General features: G+C 39.1%; 2 protein-coding genes across 22 annotated transcripts in view; both read left to right on the top strand.

Annotated features, from left to right (window-relative positions):
* Positions 1-12,443, top strand: part of ehmt1b (euchromatic histone-lysine N-methyltransferase 1b) — a 35,001-nt gene extending 22,558 nt beyond the window's left edge. For 11 of the 12 annotated variants that reach the window (XM_048166486.1, XM_048166493.1, XM_048166490.1 and 8 more), the window contains exons 11-27: positions 348-491; positions 675-901; positions 1,149-1,343; positions 1,469-1,551; positions 1,631-1,737; positions 1,951-2,073; positions 2,201-2,302; positions 3,696-3,800; positions 3,981-4,135; positions 4,777-4,944; positions 5,053-5,197; positions 5,375-5,452; positions 6,042-6,157; positions 6,841-6,927; positions 7,121-7,199; positions 8,899-9,074; positions 10,660-12,443. In XM_048166486.1, coding sequence (XP_048022443.1) covers positions 348-491; positions 675-901; positions 1,149-1,343; positions 1,469-1,551; positions 1,631-1,737; positions 1,951-2,073; positions 2,201-2,302; positions 3,696-3,800; positions 3,981-4,135; positions 4,777-4,944; positions 5,053-5,197; positions 5,375-5,452; positions 6,042-6,157; positions 6,841-6,927; positions 7,121-7,199; positions 8,899-9,074; positions 10,660-10,843 — 2,274 coding nt within the window. In that variant the 3' untranslated portion in view covers positions 10,844-12,443. The remainder of the gene's footprint in view (positions 1-347; positions 492-674; positions 902-1,148; positions 1,344-1,468; positions 1,552-1,630; positions 1,738-1,950; positions 2,074-2,200; positions 2,303-3,695; positions 3,801-3,980; positions 4,136-4,776; positions 4,945-5,052; positions 5,198-5,374; positions 5,453-6,041; positions 6,158-6,840; positions 6,928-7,120; positions 7,200-8,898; positions 9,075-10,659) is intronic. The other variant, XM_048166494.1, reaches the window with a different exon arrangement.
* Positions 12,444-12,571: 128 nt separating this feature from the next.
* cacna1bb (calcium channel, voltage-dependent, N type, alpha 1B subunit, b) overlaps positions 12,572-26,477 on the top strand; it is a 178,258-nt gene continuing 164,352 nt past the window's right edge. For all 10 annotated transcript variants that reach the window (XM_048166481.1, XM_048166478.1, XM_048166473.1 and 7 more), the window contains exons 1-3: positions 12,572-13,713; positions 16,797-17,051; positions 21,196-21,301. In XM_048166481.1, the coding sequence (XP_048022438.1) occupies positions 13,445-13,713; positions 16,797-17,051; positions 21,196-21,301 (630 nt within the window). In that variant the 5' untranslated portion in view covers positions 12,572-13,444. The remainder of the gene's footprint in view (positions 13,714-16,796; positions 17,052-21,195; positions 21,302-26,477) is intronic.

The raw sequence follows: 26,477 nt of genomic DNA, 5'->3' as shown, positions 1-26,477 counted from the left end.
TCTAGTAATCCTGAAGACCTTAATTAGCTTGTTCAGGTGTTTGGTAAGGCTTGGAGCTAAACTCTGCAAAAAAAAAAAAAAAAGTGGACCTCGAGGGCCAGAGTTGAGAACCCCGGCTATATACCATCTGAATACAGTTTGGGGACAGTTTCTGAAATGTGATCAGGTGAATATTCACTTCAGTTCAGTACAGAAGGTCCTAGGATTCATCTAACTGCTGAATATTTGGCATCTTCATTTTTTTGGTAACATTCTGTTTTATGTTACAATACAGTTTTTTTTTACTCTTTTTAAAAGCCGAGGTTCTGAACTCTATTCTAATTGGTTCCCTGTTGTTCTGGGGGTAGCTGAGCCGTTGTCAGAGTGCAGTGCTGAAGCACGAGATGATGAGGCCTTCAAACTCTGTCCAACTGCTGGTTCTGTGTGAGGACCATCGCACAGGCATGGTCAAACATCAGTGCTGCCCAGGCTGTGGCTTCTTTTGCAGAGCCGTGAGTCTTTGGCTTTACCCAAGAGAACGTTTTAGGTCTTTGATTGGGTTTCAATGACAGCATGACAAGCCAATGGCCAAGAAATATTTGACTGAGTGCATGTGTCTGAAAAGCTCCAGAGTTTTTTACTTCAGCCACATTTGAGCAAACCTCTCAAAGTTATTTCATGTGGCCGTCGTGTAGGGCACCTTCATGGAGTGTCAGCCAGAGGTGAACATCTCCCACCGGTTTCATCGAGCCTGTGCCTCGGTGCTCAACGGTCAGAGCTTTTGTCCACACTGTGGAGAGGAGGTCAGCAAAGCGAAAGAGGTCACCATTGCCAAGGCCGATACAACGTCAACTGTGCCTCTCAACCACAGCTCCTGCACGCCCAGCACCTCAGAGGGCAAAGCAGACACCACCACTGGAGGGTATGTGCCAGTTGCTTAATTATATGAACCTAAGTAACAAACAATTTTTGCACCAAGCAGTTTATAATATTATTTTACTAGATTTTTTTTTTTTTAGTCTGGACTGAATTCAGTGTGCAAATTCAGCAATTTTCTTGTTTGTTTGCAACAAACCTAAGTAGGAAATGTCCTTGTAGGATGATATTTTGTTTCTCCTCTATTTGTTTCTCCAACTTTTGCCCTTAAATTGATTTGTTGGTCATCAAAGGTCCACTCGGCTCTCTGTTCTTGGAGAGGGCAAAGCAGACAGCACTTTACTCAAACATCCAGAGTCACATGACACATCTGTGTCCCCTGTGGGCTCCAAAGCTGGGTCTGTAGGATCAGGATCTGCAACGGGACCTCCACTAGGACCACCTAAAGAAACTCTGGAAAGTGTCCTGCTGGCTCTAGATGCAGAGAAGTAAGTAAAACCATCTATTATGACATTTGATTTAGCCACTTATTCTATACTAAAATGGGGTTTAATCATTGTGAACTCCTGTGCGAATTGCACTGATTCTTTCCCACCATTTCTTCTTCTCCAAGACCTAAGAAGCTCCGGTTCCACCCAAAACAACTGTATATTTCTGCCAAACAAGGGGAGTTGCAGAAGGTCCTACTGATGTTAGGTAAGAGTGATTAGTAAAGTTGTTTTATTTTTTTCATGGCTGTCTGCTTTGTGCTGGAAACCATCTTTCTTATTCTCAGTGGATGGGATTGACCCTAACTTTAAAATGGAGAGCCAGAACAAACGCACACCGCTCCATGTAGCAGCTGAAGCAGGTCATCAGGAAGTCTGCCATATGCTGGTGCAGGTGAGGGCAGATGCTAGTGAACTAGTATTAACTTAAGATGAAAATTAATCATTTACTCACCCTTGTGTTGTTCTAAACCTGAATGACTTCTTTTAAACACAAGAGAGAAAACATATTCCTCTGTAGTAGTTGTCAGATCTCATTTACAAATATGGCTTATCACGACCCCAATGACTTTGACATTGTCATGAAAATCGTGATCTTATTTCTCAGGCTGGCGCAAACCTTGACATGTGTGATGAGGACCAGCGGACGCCCCTAATGGAGGCCTGTGAGAACAACCATCTTGAAACAGTACGCTATCTTCTGCGGGCTGGAGCCATTGTCTCTCACAAGGTCAGCAGCCACAAACAAGAGGATTGATAAGCCAGTCTGTTTATACAACATTCTGTTATCAAATGCTTTTGGAGGAACATTAACTCTCTTTGAACACTGATCACATCCTGTTTCCTTTTCTTTTAAGGATGTTGAAGGTTCAACATGTCTCCATCTTGCTGCTAAGACTGGCCATTTTGCCATTGTACAACATCTGCTGTCTACAGGCCTTATAGATATTAACTGCCAGGTGTTGGACCTTCTGTGCATTTAACATTTTTAAAAATGTTTTGGGAACGTGAGAAGGGTGTTTTGGGGGATTTCCAACATTTGAGTCATTAGAATCTGCTAAACATATCTGAGGAATTTCAGAAGACAACTGCACCAATACTCCTCCTTCCTAGGGAAGACTTGTCAACACAACTGTTTTCCCCCTCCATCCTCGTAATGAGTTTCTCAAAGAGAAACATTGTTTTAATAAGTTATTTTAATGACATTGGAATTTAAAAAGGCATTTCTAACCTTGCCTGGCAAGTCCAGAATGATATATCTTCTACAAGATATATCAGTCTGGTCAGTCCGCCCTCCGTCGCGCCTCGAGTCAACTCCAAACCGTACCATGCAATCAGATTCGTTTATTTCAGTGACGCAAACAGCGTCACTCTAGTGCGGCGAAAGTCCCTTCAATATCAACAAAGATTGCACACGCGAGACCCGAGAGTTTGTTCTATTCAGCCGTGAATTCAGTTTTAAATTACCAAAAACATAAATTAATTATTAACTTTTCGCTGTTGACTCTCTTGTCGCTTTGCTAACGTCATATCCGCCCTTCTCTGATTGGTTTACTCCGCTTCCTGTTTGCTCGGATTTGCTCCGCCCTAGAAATAGAATTGATTCAATGGTGATTTTCCAGGCAATTTCTAACCAAATTTGCTATAGATAAATTGTAGTGCTATTAAATATAAACTCCCAAAATATATTTGGTCATTTTGGAAAATTCTGTAATTCCTCTGAAGAGCTCGATAGAGATTGTGTTGCTTTATATATAACATTTGTACAAATGTACATTTAATAACCGTAACAAAGAGCTTTTCACTTATCCATCTATAAAGTTTTGTCTTAAACTTTAAGCAATGTTTTTTTTTTTTTTATCTTAAAGCAAGGGCTTTATACCAGCAGTCCTCAAATAAGAGGCAAAGCCCACAATGGGGCCTCAGGGTCATTTAAAATGATTTACATTAATTCATTTTGAAAGTGTGGTTTCTAGAAATGGAAAAGTCATGTAAATTAAAATGAAAATAAAATCTTAAAGCACCATGGGCATTTTTATAATGAATATGCAATTTTTCTAGTTATGCCAAGCTCTGAAAGAGATTAAGAGCTCTAAAAGAGAGATGCCTGCATAGAGATTGAATAAAACCATATTTTTGAAAATACTGATCATTAACTCTTTAAATAAACGGTGCTTTGAATATTGTTATGGACAGTGGTAGACCTTGGAGCCAATGAATGATTAACAGCACTTGTGGTGAAGGAAACTTCATTGTATATCCAAATATTCCAATGCATTTCTGCTTGGAAGCCTTCATCAGGGTAGACGAAAAAGGTTTAGATTTCTAATGAAGTTGCATTTCCTGTCTCAGGATGATGGAGGTTGGACAGCCATGATTTGGGCCACAGAGTACAAACATGTAGACCAAGTAAAACTCTTGCTCTCCAAAGGGGCTGATATCAACATCCGAGACAAGGTATGTGTGCTGTGTTTTGAATGTGGAAACCTCAATTTAATATAGCAAAATTACAGCTTAATCTGCCAATTTACAGTTTTTTGTTTTTTTTTGTAGTTTACTTTGTCATGATTTGAATTCTTTTATACATTTAGATGACTAAGTGTTTTTAATTTGTTGCATCGTCAACCTTGATTCTAGGAGGAAAATATCTGTCTGCACTGGGCAGCATTCTCTGGCTGTGTGGAGATAGCAGAGATCCTTCTGGATGCCAAATGTGATCTCAATGCCGTCAACATCCACGGAGACTCACCACTGCACATAGCGTCACGGGAGAGCCGGCTTGACTGTGTAAAGTGAGTAAACCTCCACTAGATGTTATCGATCCAGACGGATAATGGATTGATTGGGGAAACTTCCTTTCAATCTCACTACAGGTTTGTAGTGAGCTAGGCTTATTTAAAATTTAGGGACATCTGAGCCATCCTCCTAGAAGATAACGGTACTGAAGGATTACATCCATATCCGATGTACTGCAGTCTTAATCGGGTGCTTGTGTAGATTCTAATCAGCTTAAAGCAGCATTTTTATTTGGAGACTGGATCAATGTCATGTAGACTTATTGGAGCTGGACACTAGCAATAAAAGCTTACTTTCATCATTTCCTGGACAAATGTTATTATTGACCTGTTGGCATTCAGTTACAGTGATTGGTTAGAGCCCTGAATATAATATCGCCACAGGAACAGATGAATTACATACATTTTTACATCCCACTAGTTGGTTTATTAATTTGTGCTTCAATTCCATATGTGTGTGTGTGTGTGTGTGTGTGTGTGTGTATGATTCACACACAAAATAAAAATAAAAAATGAATTATTGTATTACTATTTATTAATAATATTAATTAATAAATAAATTCATACTAAATATTTTTCATTTTTGTTTTGTGAGTCTATCCTATCCTTTAAGTATGCCTCTTTTGTGCTTCTTGTAGCTTGTTTCTGTCACGGGGCACTGATGTAAGCCTTAAGAACAAGGAGGGAGAGACGCCCATGGAGTGCTGCAGTCAAAACTCGAAGGTTTGGAACGCCCTTCAAGCCACCAAAAAGCAAAGAGAAGCTAACAGGAACCAGGCTGCCCCTGCAGAGAAGCTTCTCAACAGGTAGATTAACACAATCTCAATGTCCTCCAGCTCAAAGTATCGTCATGTATATCTGTACCAAAATTACAACCTAAACCAGCCTATTAATGACAGTTTAATTGTGTTTAGGGACATCGCCAGAGGCTACGAGAAAGTCCCTGTCCCGTGCGTGAACGCAGTGGACAGCGAACCCTGTCCTGACAACTACAAATATGTCCCTGATAGCTGTGTGACGTCCCCAATGAACATTGACAAAAATATCACTCACTTGCAGGTAAACAAGCTGAAATGTTGTTTTTATGGTAATACTTTACAGTGTTCATTGATATTAGGATATTAATCGTTATTGCAATGTACCTGACAAATATAATTTGGCTGGTTAGCTAAGACATTACTATGAATGAGTAATAGGAAGGAAAAACTGGAATAATGGTGTTATTTCACATTGCAGTACTGCGTCTGTAAAGACGATTGCTCCTCAGCTAGCTGCATGTGTGGCCAACTCAGCCTGCGCTGCTGGTATGATAAAGTAAGTCAATTTCTGTCCATCAAACCTAAAATCTAAGCTGTTTGTTACTGTGATGAAATATCTATTAATATTTGGGTAATTTTGAAGCACAACTACATTAATTACTTGCTCTAAACTACTGTTAATGTCATTTGACTAAGCAAACATCTCCACCTAGAGGTGGAACTAATTAAGTACAAGACAGTGTGAGATGGTCTGGTCATAATTATTAGTGGTACTAAATCAAAGATCAGTTACTAATGTCCTGACTAGATAGTATTAAACTACCTTATGTAATATTGATATCTTTATCTAAGCAATAAAAAAGGGTATATGAACATTATCTAGGGACAATAATATCATAGAAACTTGGGAGAAGCTCTGTTAACTTAGGCCAGTAAGTAACCATGAAGAAACTACCCGGAACACTTTAGCAAATTCATAACAATGCCCTAAAAAGTGAAAACCACTCACATTAACCTCGCATTGTGGTGGCAAGCTTTGTATGGCCAAGCACCGGCACTGACATTTTGTTCAAAATTTTGTTACAATTTTGTTGCAGTGTGCTTTTTTGTGTGAGATTTTAAATGCTTTGTGTTTGTGGCATCAGGAGAGTCGTCTGCTCCCCGAATTCTGCAATGAGGAGCCGCCTCTTATATTTGAGTGCAACCATGCCTGCTCTTGCTGGAGAACCTGCAAAAACCGTGTGGTACAGAATGGACTGAGGTACCTCACATCCACTTACATTCTGGACGATTACCCCCCACCCCCTTTACATTTTTCAACAGCTGTCAGGTTAAACAATATTAACACATACATCAAGACGTCGTGAGGCTGATGTGAGTTTCTTTCATAAATACCCACAAATATGGAGATTTATGTGAATATATGCAAATATATTCAGATTTTCTTTATTTTTGTCAAAAAAAGATGCTGATGTGATCTCATGATTTCCATTCTTTAAAAAGCAGAAACATTAACACAATTTTTAATCATTAAAAGAATTTAATAAACACATTTAATTAACACTTTGTCATCCCTAAAAAAAATTTTGAAACTTTTTTTTTTTTTTTTTTTTTGCCTCTCTACTTTAATTAAAGATCTGCATACCCCAGTTTGAAAACTCCTAGAGAAGAGAACTGCTGATGGCTCATATATTGGCTATATCTGTCATATAGTACAATTTAGTTATAGTGTATGAGATGTACACATAAATATCTGAAGTTTATTTTATACAATTTCATTTAGTAATATTTGAAAACAGGAAATGTGCACACTCCAAAAACCATCAGTGAACTATTAGTCGAGTAATCACCCTAACCAACTAATAATAGTATTCACATATACTTGTTGTATGATTTGTAGTATATGATCTGAATTGAGTGGTTTCTTCTCAAATAATTTCTTAGGATAAGACTGCAGTTGTTCAGAACACAGATGATGGGATGGGGTGTCAAGACATTACAGGATATCCCGCAAGGAACGTTTGTTTGCGAGTGAGTTTCTTATTTGCTTTCTTTTTGTGTTTTACTATATTTCTAAAGGTCATTAAGGCCTGTGTTACGTCTTTCTGTGAATGAGTTTAGGTCTAACAGTGTGTGTGGCTGTGCAGATGTTAGTTTAGGTGTGTTAGTTTATGGATATGTGTTTAGTGTGTTTGCACCCTAATGTCTCATTTCCTTCTAACAGATACGTGGGTGAAATCATCTCTGACGCCGAAGCAGATGTCAGAGAGAATGACTCCTATCTTTTTAGTCTGGACAGTAAGGTATTGCGATCCTAGGATGACTCCCATTCAAAATCACATTACCTTTCTTTGTTGCTCCCTTCAATTGTGGGGTTATCTGCACTCCCTCGAGCAAATTTTGCAGAAATAATTTAGCTGACCCCTGTCAGCTCAGAGGAATGTTTTATTTGGATACACAATGATAATTTTGTATTTTAGGCCTTCTTGCATAGCTGGATGTTAGATTGTTGGCATAAAATCTGGACTGCATTGCAGCTTATTCTGGCCAAGAACCATCCACTGAGACAGGAAGAATCAAACCAGCAACCACAATTTGTTTTATGTGCCAGATAGTGTAAAACTGAAATCAACTATGCTGAGAAATCATTTTTTTATTTTTATATATATATATATATATATATATATATCTCTTATGGGTTGTTGGGGATGTTTTCATCCACTATGGGGTGTTTTTGAGTCTTAATTTGGCCACAACAGTGTTTCAGCAAATGGAATGATTTTTGGTGACAAATCTTATTTTGATACATATTTTGGGGAAATGCTTTGAAATTTTTCAAAACCTCAAAAATAAACTGTGGGCAAATTTACAACCCTTTCGTTATGTTTGTGGATGAAAACATCCACTAAATTAAACTGCTGTAAAAATGTATCATATAAATATATATATTTTTTGCATAAATCTGTTAATCAACCTCAGTCCTGATCAAAACTACTAATTGTTTACAAAAAAATCCAAGATTTTTACTGTTTTATTGCCCAGTTTATAAATGATGGAAAAAAAAATTTTGGAAAAAAATTTTGGAAAAAAAAAATCAAACAAAATGACTTATTTTCAATATAAAAAGTGATTGTGGACTGGATTTTTTTTAACCTTTATCACAGTCTTGAACGTGAAAGATTAGTAACAACATTGGTTTTGATGCATTGTTAGTTTATGTGCAGCATCAGATTTTTTCTCCCTCATTTACTGTTCGTGGCTGTTTTTGCCCCATTGACTTCCATTATAACAACATTGTTTGATCGCAAAGCCATGACACCATATAATCATGCATTCTTGATTGATGGTGGTGAAGAGGTCAAATTTGTAATTTGTAGTTGATCACCAGGTGGCACCATTAACCCTTTAGATAGGCCTGTGCAAAAAAAAGCTTATATATATATATATATATATATATATATATATATATATATATATATATATATATATTTTTATTCAATAAGTACATAAAGTGATGGTAAAAATGTTGTTCGTCTGAACTTTACATTCATCAAACACAACTGTTTTCAGCACAACTGTTGCACCAAATCAGCATATTCAAATTATTTCTGAAGGATCATGTGACACTGAAGACTGGATTAATGGCTACCAAAAATTCAGCTTTGTCATCACAGGAGGAATAATTTAAAATCTATTAAAATAGAAATGTTATTATCAATTGTAATATTTCATAATAGTACTGTTCATATTGTATTTTTGATCAAATCAATGCATCCTTGATTAGGTGAGGATAAGAGACATTAAAACATTTTTAAAAAATCCTACCAATCTATCTAAAAATCTAAAATCTGAAATTTTTTTCTGTCATTTTTTCTTTAAAACAAACAAAAAAGACAGCCCATCTTTATTGAGCCCTGCTGAATAAATCTCATATTCCTTTCTCTTTACTCTGACATCACTCTGCAAGCATTCTCAATTTATTTTCTGCCTCTGCTGTTTCAGGTGGGTGATATGTACTGTGTTGACGCACGTTTCTACGGCAACATCAGCCGCTTCATAAACCATCACTGTGAGCCGAATCTGTTCCCCTGTCGAGTGTTCACCTCTCACCAGGACCTCAGATTTCCTCACATCGCGTTCTTCGCCTGCAAGAACATCAGTGCGGGAGACGAACTTGGGTATGATTCACATCATTATCCATTTACTTGCTAATAGTGAATTTAGTTACCCTGGATATGTTAGTTTCTAGGGGTGTAACGGTACACATATTCGTCCCAAACCGGTATGGATGTCACGGTTCAGTTCATGCAGTTAGACAACAAAAACAGTCAGTTGCCCTGTCCAAATACCCACACTTGCAGTCTTTGCACTTGACCACTTGTCTACTTGCGTGACGTATTTCCTGTATTTGGCTCAAGTGTTCAAGTGGGCGTGAAGACTGCAAGTGTGTATAGAACTTTTGATTACCTGATGGTACACATTTAAAGTCTTGCAAAAAATTCAAGCTTTTTTTTATTTTCAATACTTTGCATTTTAAAATAAACTTCTAAACGTCTGTGCAACACTTTGTTTTACTTTAAATTATATGTAATATATAATTAATTTAACTTGGAGTCGAATGTTTTCCTCGACATCTAGTGATTTCGGGCAGGTGAGTTCCCGAACATAATGCATGATGGGATACGCTCAGCCTTGAATACTGCTTCGGAGTGTGGGTTTAGTGTGCGTAAAGGGCACTGCACTGTAAAGGGCATTTGTAAGACATGGGACAGTCTTGCGCATATACTTCCTGTCGCATGCACGCGCTTTCAAGTGGCCAAGATCGCAAGACTGCGTATTTGGACAGGGCATGTCACACCAAAGTCCCTAGTCTTTGGTCACGCTCACAGGCGATCCACACTCCAATCCAGAAGGGGGTACGCGTGCGGTAACGCATTGTAGCCTAACCACTTTTTTTTACCAGCATTTACCCCCAATAATCACAGTATGCTCTGTGTTTCATTGCTTTCGATAAGAAACAACGTATCATCTTTCAAATTCTGTCAATTTTTATCACAAAATTCAAACAATAAATTCCGTTTTTAACGCTTTTTGATGTGGCGTAACAACTAATTAACTACTAGTTACAGAATGAACATGAATGAACATCTGAAGGTATGTTGAAAGACACAGTACAACTTTCTGAAACGTATCATATCTCGTGTAATCGCTCAATCAGTGTTTCAACTGCAGAAAGATGTCAATAAAACGTACTTAGTATTACATTTACCTCAGAAATGCAATTCAATGTCCACAGCTTATGTGCAATTTACAGGTTTACATACATTTTTTATTATTATTATTATTTGAGTGTTGATTATGTCTAAAAAAAACAAAAAAAAAACAACTGAATTTAATAGTTTAGGCTCTGTTGCTAATTGTAACCTTTAATATTATTGTAATAATATTATTGTATTGTATAGTTTATAGCATTAACAGAGATAATTTTCTTAAGGATAAAAAAATCTTTAATTATAACTGAATGAATTTAAAGACAGAGACACAGTTTGTTCAGTTAACCACTGTTTAATATAAAAGAAAAACATTATTAGTTTTCTCACCTTGTTGTACCAGATCCTTACCGAACCATGACTTCGAAACTGAAATACGTTCCAAACCGTCATTTTTGTGTACCCTTACACCCCTATTAGTTTCCCATCATTCACTTCATAAAAGCATTTGTTTATTAGAATATATAGTTTTTGATTTCTCTCCCCTCCTCAGGTTTGATTACGGCGATCACTTCTGGGACGTAAAGGGGAAGCTGTTCAGCTGCCAGTGTGGCTCATCCAAGTGTAAACACTCGGCAGCCGTCATTGCCCAGACACAGGCGGACAGCACGCCGGGAGACCAGCAGCCCAGCGCCCTGCCTGATACTAGTTCGTCCACCCCATCCAGCCCCAGCTAAGCCCTCCAACAACTACCAGCCTGTCATCTCCCATCACCAGCACAGGCACACCTCTGCCATCTCTAATCAGATGCGGGTACCGACCCGGGCCCCTTGATGCTACACCCACAGTGCCATGTTTAGCTCTGGTGGTCTGAAAGCCTGATTGGTTGACACGGTTTAGGGGTTAAAATCTTGAAGGTGAGAGGTGCACAGCAGGACTGGTGTTTCAGGTGTTTAGTACGCACATTTTGTATGGGTTTTTTTTATTGCCAGCCCGCCCCTTTGGACCACAATACATCCTGTTTGACATCATAAAAAAGTGGATTTTGGGGTTTTCGTCTCTCAAGAATGAGGCTGTTTGAGCCGTTTAAGGGACTGTGCGGCATGTTACCGTTGAATACTACCTTCTCGTCGCACAATGTGTTCTCCTGCCGACTCGAACTTCTGTGTCATTCTCGTACACACTTCTCATGATCTTTTATGAACTTTTTCTTCACGGTTTTACTTTAGCAGTCAAGGTGAACGAAAACTGAACGATTGATTCCCGAATTTCAGATGATCATTTAACACTTTATGCATTCGTTTGTTTTCCGTCTTTTTTTGTTTTTTTTTTTGTTTTTGTACATTCACAGAATATGCAGAGAATTATGTAATGACATTCAAAGACCAACCTTGTGACTTTTTTCCCCCTAGTACAGTCTTTTCCGTGTTTTTCAGTGGACTGTATTAACTTGAGATGAACTATAGGCTAGCAGTCATTGGATATTAGCGCCCGTTGTGCGTGTCGTCCTCTGATCGGTTCACAGACGCAGGGCGTCATGTCAATGCTACAAAAAACATGAAAAGGCCTCTAAACAGGACATTTTTGGCCTATTTCTCCCAGTAAAAGCCCAGTTCTTGAGTAAAACTGCGTTTTAATGGCGAATCGCCACTGGAAGTGCAAAATAATCCTGGACGAGGCTTAATCTGTGTCTAAAGACAAGCCCTATGGGTTATATCCTGCATGTTACAGGCCTGGGTAGACACAGCTGTTGTTAAATGCATATTACATGCACCCCCGTCAATGCAAATGAAAACTGTAAAATATCTTGAACATTTCTGTACGTACTTTCAGTCACAATGACGGAACCTACTAGCATGCTTTTGAGACACGTGCTTTAGGAATAGGACTGGAACGTTTCGCTCTGATGGAATTAAATGCGGTCAGGTGTAGGAAAACGCAAATGGTGCTGAAAAAGGTTTTTGTTTATTTTTTTTATTACTCACTAAGTGAATACAAGTTGTACATTGCGATGAAGAAGCAAGTGTTTCATTTTTATTTTTTCTTCATTTGTATTTTTAAATTGACCTGTTTTTTTTTTTCTAACTGTAGTTTGACATTTAGCCTGTATCAATTTTTTTCCATGAGTTCATGTTGATGGTGAAACTATTACAGTCTTTTTAAATGTTGATAGTGTAGTCATGTCCTTCGTGCAAATCAAGACATATAGATACAAAACACTGCAAAATGAGGGGGAAAAAGAAAACTGTAACATATTTCTGGACATTGAAACATGATGCACAATCTTACTGGTTGTGTTTTTCTTTTTCAATAAATTTACTACTAATAAAATATAAACATCTCTTGTCACTTGTCACAAAAATAACCTGAAGTATGATGAAGAATTCTAGTTTTGTGAATCTGAAACTTCTATTCATCCAATGACACTTTTCGAAAAAGCAGACAATTCACATTTTTATCTTTTAGAGTTGCACTTTAAAGCCCAAAAATTAGACCAAAGGAGTTTTGCGATGCAAAGCAGGAAGGCTTTTGATTGTTTATCAAGGTCAGGTTTATAAACTGTTTAATAATTCTCTTCCTGATTACTTAAGATTCTGAGTGTAATTGATCCAATGAAATGTAAGCTGGTGATTGAGGCCCTCTGACTTGCCGATAAAGGCTTTTAACTAATGAGGCAGGAAACCGCCTTTCCGCATTCCACAGCTGCAAACTTTAAGACCTTACTATGTCTCACTATTACAGTGGTCAAGTACAATTATGAGGATCACGCTTTGTGGATACGCTACGTTACTGCTGAGAAATTGGATTGTGGAAATTCATATAGCCATACAAGGTTAACAAATACGCAGCACTATGAAGAGGTCAGCGCGACGTGACTCTGACTGGGAGGAGAGAAAATCCACTGTTATCTATGGTAGGATGTTCACTGGGTTTGTCTTGCGAGGTTGCTGTGTTATTAACTGGGTTGTGGATTGTTATTCATTTGTATCAGTGAACTCTTCTTTGTGGGTGATTCTCACAAAAACACATTAAATACTTTAAGTACAAACTAATTTAAATAATATATAATATTTGCATTACAGTAATGGGAATATTTTTTGCTTTGCAGTAATAAATATAGGGGACATTTCTGTAACTGTCATTAAAATGATCACAATGCAAAAATTCTTATTCGTCCTAAACATAAACTTAGTGTGGCCTAAAAATCACCGCAAGTTCTTTATAACTGGCCCTATACACCACTTGTCTCACTCAATGTATCAGTCAGTGTGTTTATCATCTCTCACCCCGTTTCAAAAAATAAAGCTGCCCGACTGGCCACGCTTGGAACTTGGCGGATGTTAACTCTGGGGGCAGAGTTCAGTTCCTGGGCTCAGACTTCTGAGCCAAATGAAAAGCAGAGGAGCAGAAGAGCAGCTTTCACAGAACTATCCAGCAAGGATAACCTGTATGAGGAGAGCCAAACTGCAAGAGATAACCAGAACACTGCAAAACCTAGCAAATATGACACTGTTATAGAGCTGGAGAGACCCAGTGACCTGAGGAACACAGATATCATCAGCGCCCATGAAATGTTTCAAGAGCAGGTAACACCATGGGAGGAGAGGTGAGCACAAAGTCAACCCACACTTAAGGTTATTAGCTGCTTTATCATTGTCTGCTGGAAGTTTAATGGAAGTGCGATGCTGTTAAAGGTCAATACTGAGAACTTAACTAAGCTGAATTTCCCAAAAGTGACACTGGTTATTTGTAATTTATTATATTAGCCACTAGGGGGCCTAAAGGTTCAACAGAAAAAGATTTATATGAGCTGCGTCTTATTTCGAAGGCTGCGTCTTCCGGAGGTCGCGTTTGAAGGCTGGAAACGTATTCGAATTTTTTTTTTCTTTCCTATAAGTAACCGTTAGATTGCAAAGTAAGACAGAAATTACAGTATTTTACACCTCACGAGGAATAACAATTTTATTACGTTTACTTTTCTTAAATGAGACGTCATTGATAACGTATGCAGGCTTCAAATGCGGCCTTCGAAATGAGACGCAGCAATAGTTACCTCAAGAAACACTTGCAAATACCTAAAATGTATTAATTGTTTTGCGCTGTATAATTGATTTGATACAGTGTGCAACGCGACATTAATACACTTAGAAGTATGGTTGAAGCTTCAAAAAGGCCTGTTTGTTAAACATAATCCTGATGTTATCATCTTGTCAATGGGAAAATGTTCTTGAAAAATCTCCTGAGACTGAAAATGAATTCCCTTATATCTTACTTTTGGCTGTGTTTGTGTGTGTGTTGTCCACAAAGATGTCAATCTTTGTCCTTGTGGGGACTTTTTATGGTCCCCATGAGGAAAATAGTTTAAAAATCATACTAAGTGAGGTTTTCTGTGATGGGTTTAGGGGATAGAATATGTTTGTACAAAAAAACATTGTCTATGGAATGTCCCCATAAAACATGAAAACCAAACGCATGCATCCGTTTCCACTGTTATGCCCTAGGGTGTTGTATGAGGCTCTGGTATGCCACACATCCAGAGATTAGCTCAACAGCCTGGAGTCTCTCATGAGATTTTGTGCCTCTGGGTCTGGACTGGCTTCATGCACACAGAAAATCCTTCACACTTACTGACCGTAATGCCATGAGCTTTACATCTAGTCATGCTGGCTTCTTTTCTTTCAAGAATCGTTCCTTCTTTGGAGAGGTGGAGATGTCATGTCATTCTAACTGTTATGTTAGATTTTTAAGATTTTATGTTTTATATGATATTAAGATTTAAAAATAAATGTAATAAGGTTTCTGTGAGTGATAGGGTATAGAAAATATAATTAGCTAAATATACAAACAAATAAACAATGCTGTTCAAAACATAGATGCAAACTCCTCACCTTTCAGTGAAAACTCACCTTTTTGAGATCAAAATAGGTCACCAATGGGATTTGCATAGAGAAAATGTTTTTTTTTCACGTAATATTACCCATTATAGACATATAATGCATACATTTTATGTATTTGAGGTCTGAGATGTGACAAACAGTATTGCTGTCTAATCAGCCAATATTGTCTTCAATGTCCTGCATAGTCTTTTATAACATGAGATTTTAACCAAATGTTGATTTTGGTAAAATGTTGAAATAATATGTTAATTTTTTTTAGTGAAAAATTACAGTTTTGGACATATAGGGTAATAAAAATAAATGAAAAAAATCCCTTAAAATAACTGCATATGAGCATGTAAAGCAAATAACTTTTTTAAAAACCTTTACTACATGATTGAAAAAAAATTGCTTATTTGATAGTGACCTAGGAATAGTGCAGAATCTTGAATATTTCTTATTCACTGTCATGACCTTCAAAATCTGGAAACTTTATATTTATTTCCATGTATATTTTAAATTTCAGTTGTTAATGTGGACTCTTTTGAACACCTATATATATATATATAATGGTTAATCTGTGGAAAATATATCTTTGCTTAAAAGCAATACAAGTGTATGGTAGGCTATTTCCCCTTTTAGATACCTAAATTTGTTCAGTCATTAAAATTATCCGAATTGATTATTAGCCACGTCACTATAAACCCCATTTTATGACTGTGTATGTTGCCAAAAAACATTATACATTAAAATAACCAAACAAAGGCACATAATACACCTTGATAATACACTGACTGACAGGAATAGCCAAGCCACAATTCGCTTTTGTGTAATTGGCCATCAGTGTGCTATTCTTAAAAAGAAAAAAGAAAAAAAAAAGTCTAAATTGAGTCATTTATCAACAATGAAATACTTTTGCTTGGTGCTTTTACCTAATTCTCGGTCTAAGCAAACAATAAGACATCAGTAGTTATAAATAATACACCTTGATAATACACTGACTGACAGGAATAGCCAAGCCACAATTCGCTTTTGTGTAATTGGCCATCAGTGTGCTATTCTTAAAAAGAAAAAAGAAAAATTTATCATTTGTCATTTATCAACAATGAAATACTTTTGCTTGGTGCTTTTACCTAATTCTCGGTCTAAGCAAACAATAAGACATCAGTAGTTATAAATATCATTCATTGAGGATCAATTAAAACCCCCTCCCCCTCCCGCGCGCTCTCCAGCAGGTGGTCCTGCCTATAGGGCCGTTTGCGTCACGTGTGAGAGTCTCGCGCACCAGCTTCCACTCATTTGGCACCATTCGTACCGTACGCGTTTCCAAGTGGAATTGTTGTGTGGAAGCGGAAAGCAAATCATTGCTAAAGAGAGAAAACAGCCGTATACGTGTGCGCGTGCATATGGAATACCTTCCTTCGCGCTTCTGATTCCAACAACTATTTTTTTCCATCTAGCATGACGCGTAAGTGATGGTGCACATTTTGGTTTCGTGACCTGTCAGCTGGATCAGGTTGTGTTGGATGGATGTGGCACGAATTGGATGGTTACACATTTTCTATTATTTGAAATGCACTCAACGGGAATGACATTTCTATGACAAGTTTCCATTTTTTGCAATTTTCTGAGCAATGGAGTGAGGCGAGGGCGCACGAGGAGCTTGTCAAAAGGGACTTTTATATTTTTATTTCACTTCACATAGACTGATGGGGACTATAAGTGGTAACAGATGTCTGTACTGTAATGTGCACACTCCATCTTCTATTTAATGCCAGTTTGGATTTTACCTGTTGGATATCTGCATGTCTAGGATGGCTCGCTTTGGAGACGATCTGCCCACCCGTTATGGAGGTCCAGCGGGCGCCGGGAGAGGGGGAGCCCGGGCGGGAGGTCCCTCGGGCGGTCAAAGAATGTACAAACAGTCGATGGCTCAGAGAGCCAGGACAATGGCTTTATATAATCCTAAACAAACCAAACAGAACTGTCTCACTGTCAACCGCTCTTTGTTCATCTTCAGTGAGGACAATGTCATCAGAAAATACGCCAAAAGAATAACCGAATGGCCATATCCTTATTGTTCAACATTTATGCAAAATGGATATAGCTTTTTACATCTCCGCTTCTACATTTGAGTCCATTATTATTTTAGAAGCATATCAATGCACGCTTTTGGATCTGGCAATGTCAAATTAACTGTTGCGTGTTGAATTGCTGATTGACACCATGTCTTTTGTCTTCACGTGTTCACGCACTTTAAGGCAATTGGCAGCTGGTAGTCGTGTCAGGGTGTTGGCTGATCAGCCTCTTTTATTTTCTAATTCAAGCGTAGTCAGGTAAAGCAGTCGCTCATTTGTAAGGCAGCGCTCGATATGGCTTTTCATACTGCACTTAACCCTGGGCAAGAGGTTTTTTTTAAAACCCTGGTTAAACTAGTTTTAATCCGTGATAAACTAACGTTTCAAAAGCGGTTTGGCAGCGCCAAATGTATGTATACAGTGTGATGAAACAAGCGGAGGAGCTGGAACGTTACGGCGGATTGATTAGCAACAGACAACCAATCATAATTGCCTCAGCGCTTCTTCATTGAATATTCATCCCCTCATTATATAGTCCCATAAACTTTCACCAAAGTCCCTTTAAGATGTTATTCTAGAGTCTTTGCTTTCACGCGCTGTTTAGTTTCAGTATTAAGTGGAATCGGTTAAAACGTCGAGCAATGAAGAAGCAGTTGTTCTGGTATGTGTTTCAAAACGGTTGTGCGTTTACACAGACTGAAAAGCGTTTATTTAAACAGGTCGCGTGTCGTATTGTTCCAGTAAAATGTTAGGATAACCCGGGATAAACTATGAACAGGGTGAAAGATGGAACAAAATAGCACCGGATAACGTTTAACAAGTTTTTTTTTTGTTTTTTTTTTTTTTTAAATCCTTCTCAGCTATGGTGTAAACATTTTATTTTGTTATAAACGAAATAAAGCTAATGTGTAGCTAATGGAGAAATCGTAGCCTACTGTGTACACCGTATTTTCGAAATGTTTCGGCGGCAACAGTAATAATGTTGAATAAATACTTGCATTCACTACTAGTAGTACTAATAGTAGTAGTGGTTGTAGTAGTTCTGCCAATTAATGTAGTTGATTAGCATAAAAGGTAAGCTGTTAAAGGATTAGTTCACTTTCAAATTAAAATTTCCTGATAATTTTCTCACCCTCATGTCATCCAAGATGTTCATGTTCTTCTTTCTTCAGTCCAAAAGAAATTAAGGTTTTTGATGAAAACATTCCAGGATTATTCTCCTTATAGTGGACTTCAGTGGCCTCCAAACGGTTGAAGGTCAAAATTACAGTTTCAGTGCAGCTTCAAAGGGCTTTAAACGATACCAGTCGAGGAATAAGGGTCTTATCAAGAGAAACCATCACTCATTTTCTAAAACAAAAAAATTTAAATTTTATACATTTTAACCATAAATGCTCATCTTGAACTAGCTCTCTTCTTCTTCTTCTTCTTTATTAGAATTCCAGCAGTTTAGACACTGCTAAGTGTATTACTGCCCTCCTCAGGTCAAAGTTTGAACTAAATTGTCATATACAACATGCTAGTGCAAGTAAATTACAATTAGTTAAAACTTTGACCTGTGGAGGGCAGTAATATATCAGTTAAAATGTATATAATTTTAAATTTTTTGTAGAAAATGAGCGATGGTTTCGCTAGATAAGACCCTTATTCCTTGTCTGGTATCGTTTAAAGCCCTTTGAAGCTGCACTGAAACTGTAATTTTGACCTTCAACCATTTGGAGGCCATTGAAGTCCACTATAAGGAGAATAATCCTGGAATGTTTTTATCAAAAACCTTAATTTCTTTTCGACTGAAGAAAGAAAGACATGAACATCTTGCATGACATGGGGGTGAGTAAATTATCAGGAAATTTTAATTTGAAAGTGAACTAATCCTTTAACGGTTGCCAGGCTATGTAACTCATTAATACAGAATAAATTAGTGTATGTATATCACTGTTTTACAACGGTTAATTCAGTCAAAGGTTAGAGTAATTTACATTTTAAAATTCATAACTCAAAGTGTTTTTTCAAGAAGAAATATATGAACCCAATTTATTTTTAATTGGATAGCACAGTGGTTCTGAGGAGCTGTAGCGCTCTCCAGGGTCCTGAAATCTTTACACTGATTTTCCAGTCACTAACATTTACTAGAATCCAATTTGTTGTGCAGTCTATTAAGATGCATATTTATGGATTCAGGAATAAAATTCGGGAATCCAGGCACCTATAGCATTAGGTTTCTATAGCATGTAGAGATCCCTCAAGGGGTGACAAGAATGTGATTGAAGTGGCCATTGGACCTTTCCTTTCCATTCCCTGCCAACATGAATAGCAATTCCATAAAGACTATAGCCGTAGGGAACAGGCATGGAAAATGAATCGGAAAAATGGATCCTGTCCTAAGAATGGAATATAATGGCTGACCATCCATAAAGATGTTAGCAGCCTTTCAGTATTTCCTTTAAAAAGATTTTAATAATGACAAGATTGGTAGGCTTACACAAACATTTTATAGACGTAGTAAGGTTGCACAAATGGCTGCGCTGAGAGAGAAAACATCATGCCAACCTAATGGGTAATCATGATCTCTGCACTGTAATGTTTCAGTGTTGAAAACTTTTATGTCCAGACCTCTGTATGTCATTTCCAGCATGGAATGAAGTGGTCTAAATGCATTCAGCATTACTGCTAGTGGGTTTTTCTAACATGGTCGTCTAGGAGTGCTAAGGACACAAAGGCATGTTGGATGTCAATTGCTTGATTGAGCTTGGAGGTATGTGAGTTGGGCTCTGTGTAGCTTGCGCTGTCCTCTTCTCCTAATGATTTAGTGATTGACTGTTTAAATGACACAAACCATTTTGTCCTTGGTGTGGTATGTGGGGGAAATTCACAAGTAGTTAGCCTTGAGGAATGCTATTAAAGGGATAGTTCACCCCAAAAATTCTGCCATCATTCACTCATCCTCATGTCATTTCAAATCTCTGTTACGTAAAATCATGTCAAATACACATTTGCTGTGTCCAAAATCGCATACTGTATAGTAGGTACTACATTTGGTTTAGAACTTACTTCACCTCGCCGGAAGTAGTAAGTCTTTTGGGTACTAGTTAAGTTACGGCAAAGTTACGGCACTCAAAGTTGAATGCAAAGCAAGATATTTTCTTTTACATAATTCTCTGTTTAAGGACTACAACAAATGGCTGGTAGGAACTGCAAGGAGCTTCTTCCCGGGTTGGTGACATCACTAACCCTAAAATTTACATAAACCCTGCCCACAAGAACATGGCATATTATTGCAATACAGTACATAACACAAATGGAATAGCATGTCATAAAAGAAGATGACATCATGACAAGTTATAACCGTATTTAAACTAAACTATACCTGTTATATCTTCATGCAGCAAATATTCTCTGGCACTGTAGGCATCTTGCAACAATTCCCACACAAGCGATTTATAGATAATCATGACAGAATATGCTAATCAATGAATTTAAGATAGTTAGCTCCACATCAGCTACATAAATTCATCAACTAACCATTCAGAAACGTCCTGTTGTATTCCACATGTTGTCACGTCTTGAGTCGCTCCATCAGTGTCCGACTCCGTTTTGAACATAAAAGGCTAAACAGTTTCTAACATTTTCAGTGAGTCTGCGTGAGGTAATCGGTGCTGCTAAAACGACCTCTTGAAACTCCGCCCTCTTCTTGAGAGCAGCAGCTCATTTGCATTTAAAGGGACATACACAAAAACAGCGTTTTTGCTCACTCTCAAAAAGTGACAAATTTAACATGCTATTAAAAATTATCTGTGGGGTATTTTGAGCTAAAACTTCACATACACACTGGGGACATCAGACACTTGTTTTACATCTTGTGAAAGTGGCATTATACGGTCCCGTTAAAAGAAGTCTTTCTCTTTGTTATTGTCTTGACTTGTATATCTAACTTTATATGACTTTCTTTTCTGGAACACAAAACAAGATATTTGGAAAGTTAATGGGGTCCAAAAAACATAAGACCCCATTGACTTTCATTATATTCTGGGGCACTTTTTTTATTTTAAATCTTCCTCTTCAAAATGTTTTGGATTTGTCATTGTCTTGACTTGCATTGTTTGTTGTTCCGGCATTTTTCCTTGACTTATCCACTCCATTTGAGTACCTGATCCTCACGACCATCATCGCCAACTGCATCGTACTGGCCCTGGAACAGCATCTCCCAGCCATGGACAAGACCCCCATGTCTGAACGCTTGGTGAGCATCAGCATTCTGTTTTCTTGTCATTCAGTTTTGATTATTAAGGTTTCATTTCTTTAAACATGTCTATCAGATATTTCAGATATTAGATTATTCATTCTGTACTGAATATGACTGTAATCTTATCTCTTAGGAAAGAGAAACAGCTATGACAATGCATTCTGTGAAAAGCAGAACAAGTCAGAGATAACTGTGTATTTGGCTTGCTTTTCTTTCCGCCCACACACCCGACATCCCCGCTGGAGTATATTGATTGATCATTTTAGCGGTCTTGCACTGGTTGGCGTGGGTGACCAGTGAGCCTGTTGGAGCGGAGGCTGTTATCCCACTCTCAGAGCTCCCATCCAGGGCCACTGAGAACCACCCAAGCACTCCACAGAGGAGCCATGTCTCTGTCTCATTAAAACCCAACCTGCTGGGAACCATTGACAAATGTGTGCATAACGCTGCTTCTTCATGATCCGACCTTAACCCATGCAGAGCAGGCTTTGATCCATTGCCTTGCTCCTATTCCCCCGCTCGCAACAGCAGTTGTGCCTGTTGAGTCAAAACGATGTAACGCAGCTGCTTCAAAGTGTGTTGTTGCACAATTAAAGCAGGGACTGGACATGTTGGCGGATTAAGGCGGTAATAGTCTCTTTGTGAAGCTGAATATGGAGGCGGTAATGTTGGATTCCATACTCCCTGGAGGAGCTCTGCAATCACAGAAAGGAAAACAGCATGAGCCGATAGGGTCAAGGGGATCCTCTCGAATACAGCCTCCTGATGTTAGAAAATACAACTTACCGTTGTTATTTGCATAGTTTTGGTGTCGTTATGGGGTTGTGAAAGCCTAATAGAGGCATTGTTAAAGTCCCCCTGCAGTCAATAATTTTATCTCTTAAAACTCATCTTTGATAATCAGTTTTTTCTTGTGAAAATAATTTCTTCATATCTTAAAATAGCTTGAATATAACTCTATAACCTTTGCTTATGAAAATTGCTCCCCACCTCCACTCAATCACACCAGCTCAGACTACCTGATCCACTCGGTCAACTGTAGTAAACAACAATGGCAAGTGGAAATATGGGTTTAGTTCAGCTATAAATGTTTAAACCAGAAACTGATTCAGAAGAAGAAGAGGAAGAGCAAATTTTACCGGGTTGTCTACAAGTCGCTGTATCAGAATGGTAATGTGTTTTGTGTATCACTCTCTACAGCGTCAGACACATAACGGTAATTGATATGATTAACCTTTGGCTTGACTATGTTATTGTAACACTGTTCGTATGTACGGGAAGAAGGAGGCGGGAACCGGCGAACGTTGAACAAATCTTTAATACCAAAATAAACATACACGCGGACGTCTGCCGGCCACACAAACATAATAAAACATAAAATAAAGTCCAGGCCTGGTCCTCTCTCGTCCTTCACAGTTGTCGCTCCTCCTTTTATGCTCCCGGAGCTCCTCCATGAGAGACTCAAGGCCGGTGCGCCTCCCAGGTGATGCTCATTATCACTGGCGTCACCGGCCTTGCGCCGTTCCCTCACGGCTCTCGGCCGCCCTGGTCGCCACATACCCCCATCGCCCCTTGCAGGCCGGGGGGGTACCCCCGAGACTGCGCTCTACCCCCCCCCGTCTTAGCGGCCGCAGCACCTGGGGCTAAGGACAGACGAGACGAGAGAAAGGAGACGGAAGCAAGGGGAGCGACAGGACGAGAGAGGGGAGCGAGGAAAAAGAGAAAAAAAATTTTTGGGTCCGGCTCCCAGACACACTGCCGCTTGGTCCTCAGCCTGCCAAGAAGCTCTTCCTTGCGGTGCCATGCGGTGGCACTGGACGCTCAGTGGACGGCACGATCCTTGACCGCCTCCTGGCTGCCGGCGATGGCTCCTCCGGTTGAGGGCAGCCGGCAGCGAGTCCCTCGTCCTCTGCTCCTCCCCTTCATGGCGGACGGCAGCAGGCTCCGGCCCACGGTGGACGGCGGGGACTCCTCCACTCCCTCCTGGACGGCAGCCACCCCACCTCGTCCCAGGAGCACGGCATCCGGGTCTCCGTCCCACCTTTCACAAGGCTCCAGTACCACTGCCTCGGGCAGCCTCTCGCGGTCTTCACACTCCCGCGCCGCGGGATATACCAAAATATCCCGCGGCCCAGGAGTAAATATTCCTTGTCCCAGGAGCACGGCGTCCGGGTCTCCGTCCCACCTTTCACAAGGATCCAGTACCACTGCCTCGGGCAGCCTCTCGCGGTCTTCACACTCCCGCGCCGCCCGAACTGTTGAACGTTGAACAAATCTTTAATACCAAAATAAACAAAGAACAAAACGAAAGTAATGCCGGCAGACCCTCGTGGACATCTGCCGGCCACACAAACATAATAAAACATAGCGTAAAGTCCAGGCCTGGTCCTCTCTCGTCCTTCACGGTCGTCGCTCCTCCTTTTATGCTCCCGGAGCTCCTCCGTGAGGGACTCAAGGCCGGTGCGCCTCCCAGGTGATGCTCATTATCACTCGCGTCACCGGCCTCGCGCCGTTCCCTCACGGCTCTCGCCCGCCCTGGTCGCCACAGTTATCAAACACCTAGTAATGTGTTGCTAATGTTACACAAATGTTCCAGCTGCCATCTTTAGAAAAGTCAGTGGAGAAAAGCTCCGCCTCACACAATGACGGGATTGGTTACATGTTTGTGAAGGAAGAAAACGGGCGGTTTTAAACCTTGTTTGTGAGACTGTCTTTGGAAAACTGCAGTTTTAAGGAGAAAATACTTAGCAATGGTCTTGACTAATGAATTTGCACATGGTTTGTCTTAAAGTATATTAAAAACACCACATAAACATATAAACAACATTACAAACTTGATTTTCACCACAGGGTGAATATTCTGTCATTTACTCACCTTCATACTATGATTTCATCCAGTCGGAGGATATCAAACCATATCGTAGTGTATGATGCATCGCTACTGAATACAGCAAGTACATACAACTTACCAGCTGATAGAAATCATTTCAGCCTTGCATATATTGTGCTTGTTTTCAGTCAATCTTTGTTCGCTATTTGTCTTACTAAGCAGGTTGTTCCATTCCTGTGGTTATTCCTTTTTTACAGTCTATGGGTTATTCCGAGATTTCTTGAGATTTTCTGTTACCTATTTGAGTTTTGTAAATAAACTAACTGCTGCAAATAGATTCAGCAGATTGTTTATTTACAAAACTTTTTTTTTTCCTGCATTTCAACCAACTGTGACACACAGAATGGTTCCATGCAACACATTTCATATATTCCAAGTAGAGTTGTCAAAAGTACCAACTTCGGTACCAAGTTGGTACTGAAATTTTAAAAATGTGACGCTTTGAGTGCTGTTGAGCAGATAAACACCTCTGATTGGCCATTGTGTTGATGTGCGGATATGTCTGTGATTGGCTTCAATGATCATCGCACAAATGTTGTAAATATTCATCAATGGTGCTCTTCGCCGAGCGCTTACACAGATACACACGGGGGTGTTTGAAAGCAGGCGTCTATCGTGGACCAGTCTGCTGATAGACGCCTGCTTTAAAACGCTTCCGCCTTTGAAAACGCTTTCAAATTCAAACACTTCCGTGTGCTTTCAGACGCTCCTGTGCGTTGATCATTGTAGCCAATAACAGACATATCTGATGAGCGCATGAACACAATGGCCAATCAGAGGTGTTTACAAATACGCTCAACAGCGCTCAAAGCGCCACATTTTTAAAACTGGAAGTCGGCACTTTTGACAACTCTAATTCCAAGTGTATACAATAGGGTTTTGTGAAAAACAAACCAAAATTTAATGTGTTATTTAACGAAAATTCTGACCTTGTCCATTGGTCTTCCGTGCTCTACTGCGCATTCATGACCATCTATTAGAAAAGTGGTTCACTCTGACTCACTACGAAGAAGCACACCAGTTATGAGAGATCAAGATTAATAAAACATCGACATGTAATACAACTCATAGACATCCCCCAAAAGTATCTTTGTACTTTCTTCACCAAGTTAAATATCTCCGGGTTGACAGATGACAGTCAGAATGACAGTTGACAGATGTGAATGCGATAACTTCTTGTTGTGACGAACACAACATATATATATTCACTTCAGAGAAAAAAGTACATGGATTGTATTTCATGTCATGGTTTTATTGATCTTGAAATTCACTGCCATTATGTGTGCGAGGGGGACATATTTTAAAAATTCTCCTTTTGTGGTCTGAAAAAAAAAAAGGACATAGGCCTACTGCATTAGAACCACATTAGGGTGACTTAATTTTCATTTTAGCGTGAACTATCCTTTTAAGGGCTTGTGTTTTATCCCAGATAGAGGCAGTGCTTGACTGAAGAGTTATTTTAGTCTTCATTGTTTCCTGTAGCGAGGGTTCAGCCTCAACCTGTCAAATTCATCAACGGCTTGTTTAGTTAACACTGCGACGCAACCAATTCCCTACCTGTTGCAGAGCTAAACTGGCCCCCTGATACCCAAACACTACATACAGGATGTTCATTATTAATAAACTCTTTGAATCTATACATAATAGATTGAAATATGCTGTCTGCTGCCACGCTCACTCATTTCTCCGTTCCCATAAATCATCCGTTATGCACAGCCTCACATCTGCTCCCGCAAGCACAATTTTGCCAAATGATTTCATAGATACAACAAGACAGGTGCTGTCTAGAACCACAACGATAATTACACTATTATTGGAAAAATATACACCAATAGAGTGTGATTTAGCTTTGGGCACCTTAAGGGAGTATTCAACATAAAATTAGTTTTTGTTTGTTTAATTATTCTTGTGTTTGCTAATGGAATGTTATATAATGCATTGCCCAAAGGCACAGTTATTTTTACAGACAGTAGAAAGATTTAACAGTGCAGCGTTTTCCTTGCTGTACCAAACTATCATCACAAAATGGCATCATGCTGTTGTTATTGAAGACTACCATAAAGAATTATATTGCTAGGATAAGGTTCCCATCAAAAAGAGGGCCATAAGAAGACTTGTTTGCGAGCGGGGTTGATAATTGCACTCATAAAGTGGGAGGGATTTCGGAGAGCAGAGCTCTGGAGAGGTTAGTCTGGTGTAAGTGCCTGTAGAGCCTTAGGGCTCTGGTGACTTTAATGGGAAGGAGTTCAAAAGCAATGTGACATCCAGTAGCCAGGGCTGAAT

Source organism: Megalobrama amblycephala, linkage group LG18 (assembly GCF_018812025.1).
Source record: "Megalobrama amblycephala isolate DHTTF-2021 linkage group LG18, ASM1881202v1, whole genome shotgun sequence".
Lineage (NCBI taxonomy): Eukaryota > Metazoa > Chordata > Actinopteri > Cypriniformes > Xenocyprididae > Megalobrama > Megalobrama amblycephala.
The sequence above is the reverse complement of the archived record's forward strand: the minus strand, read 5'-3'. Positions and strand labels throughout refer to the sequence as shown.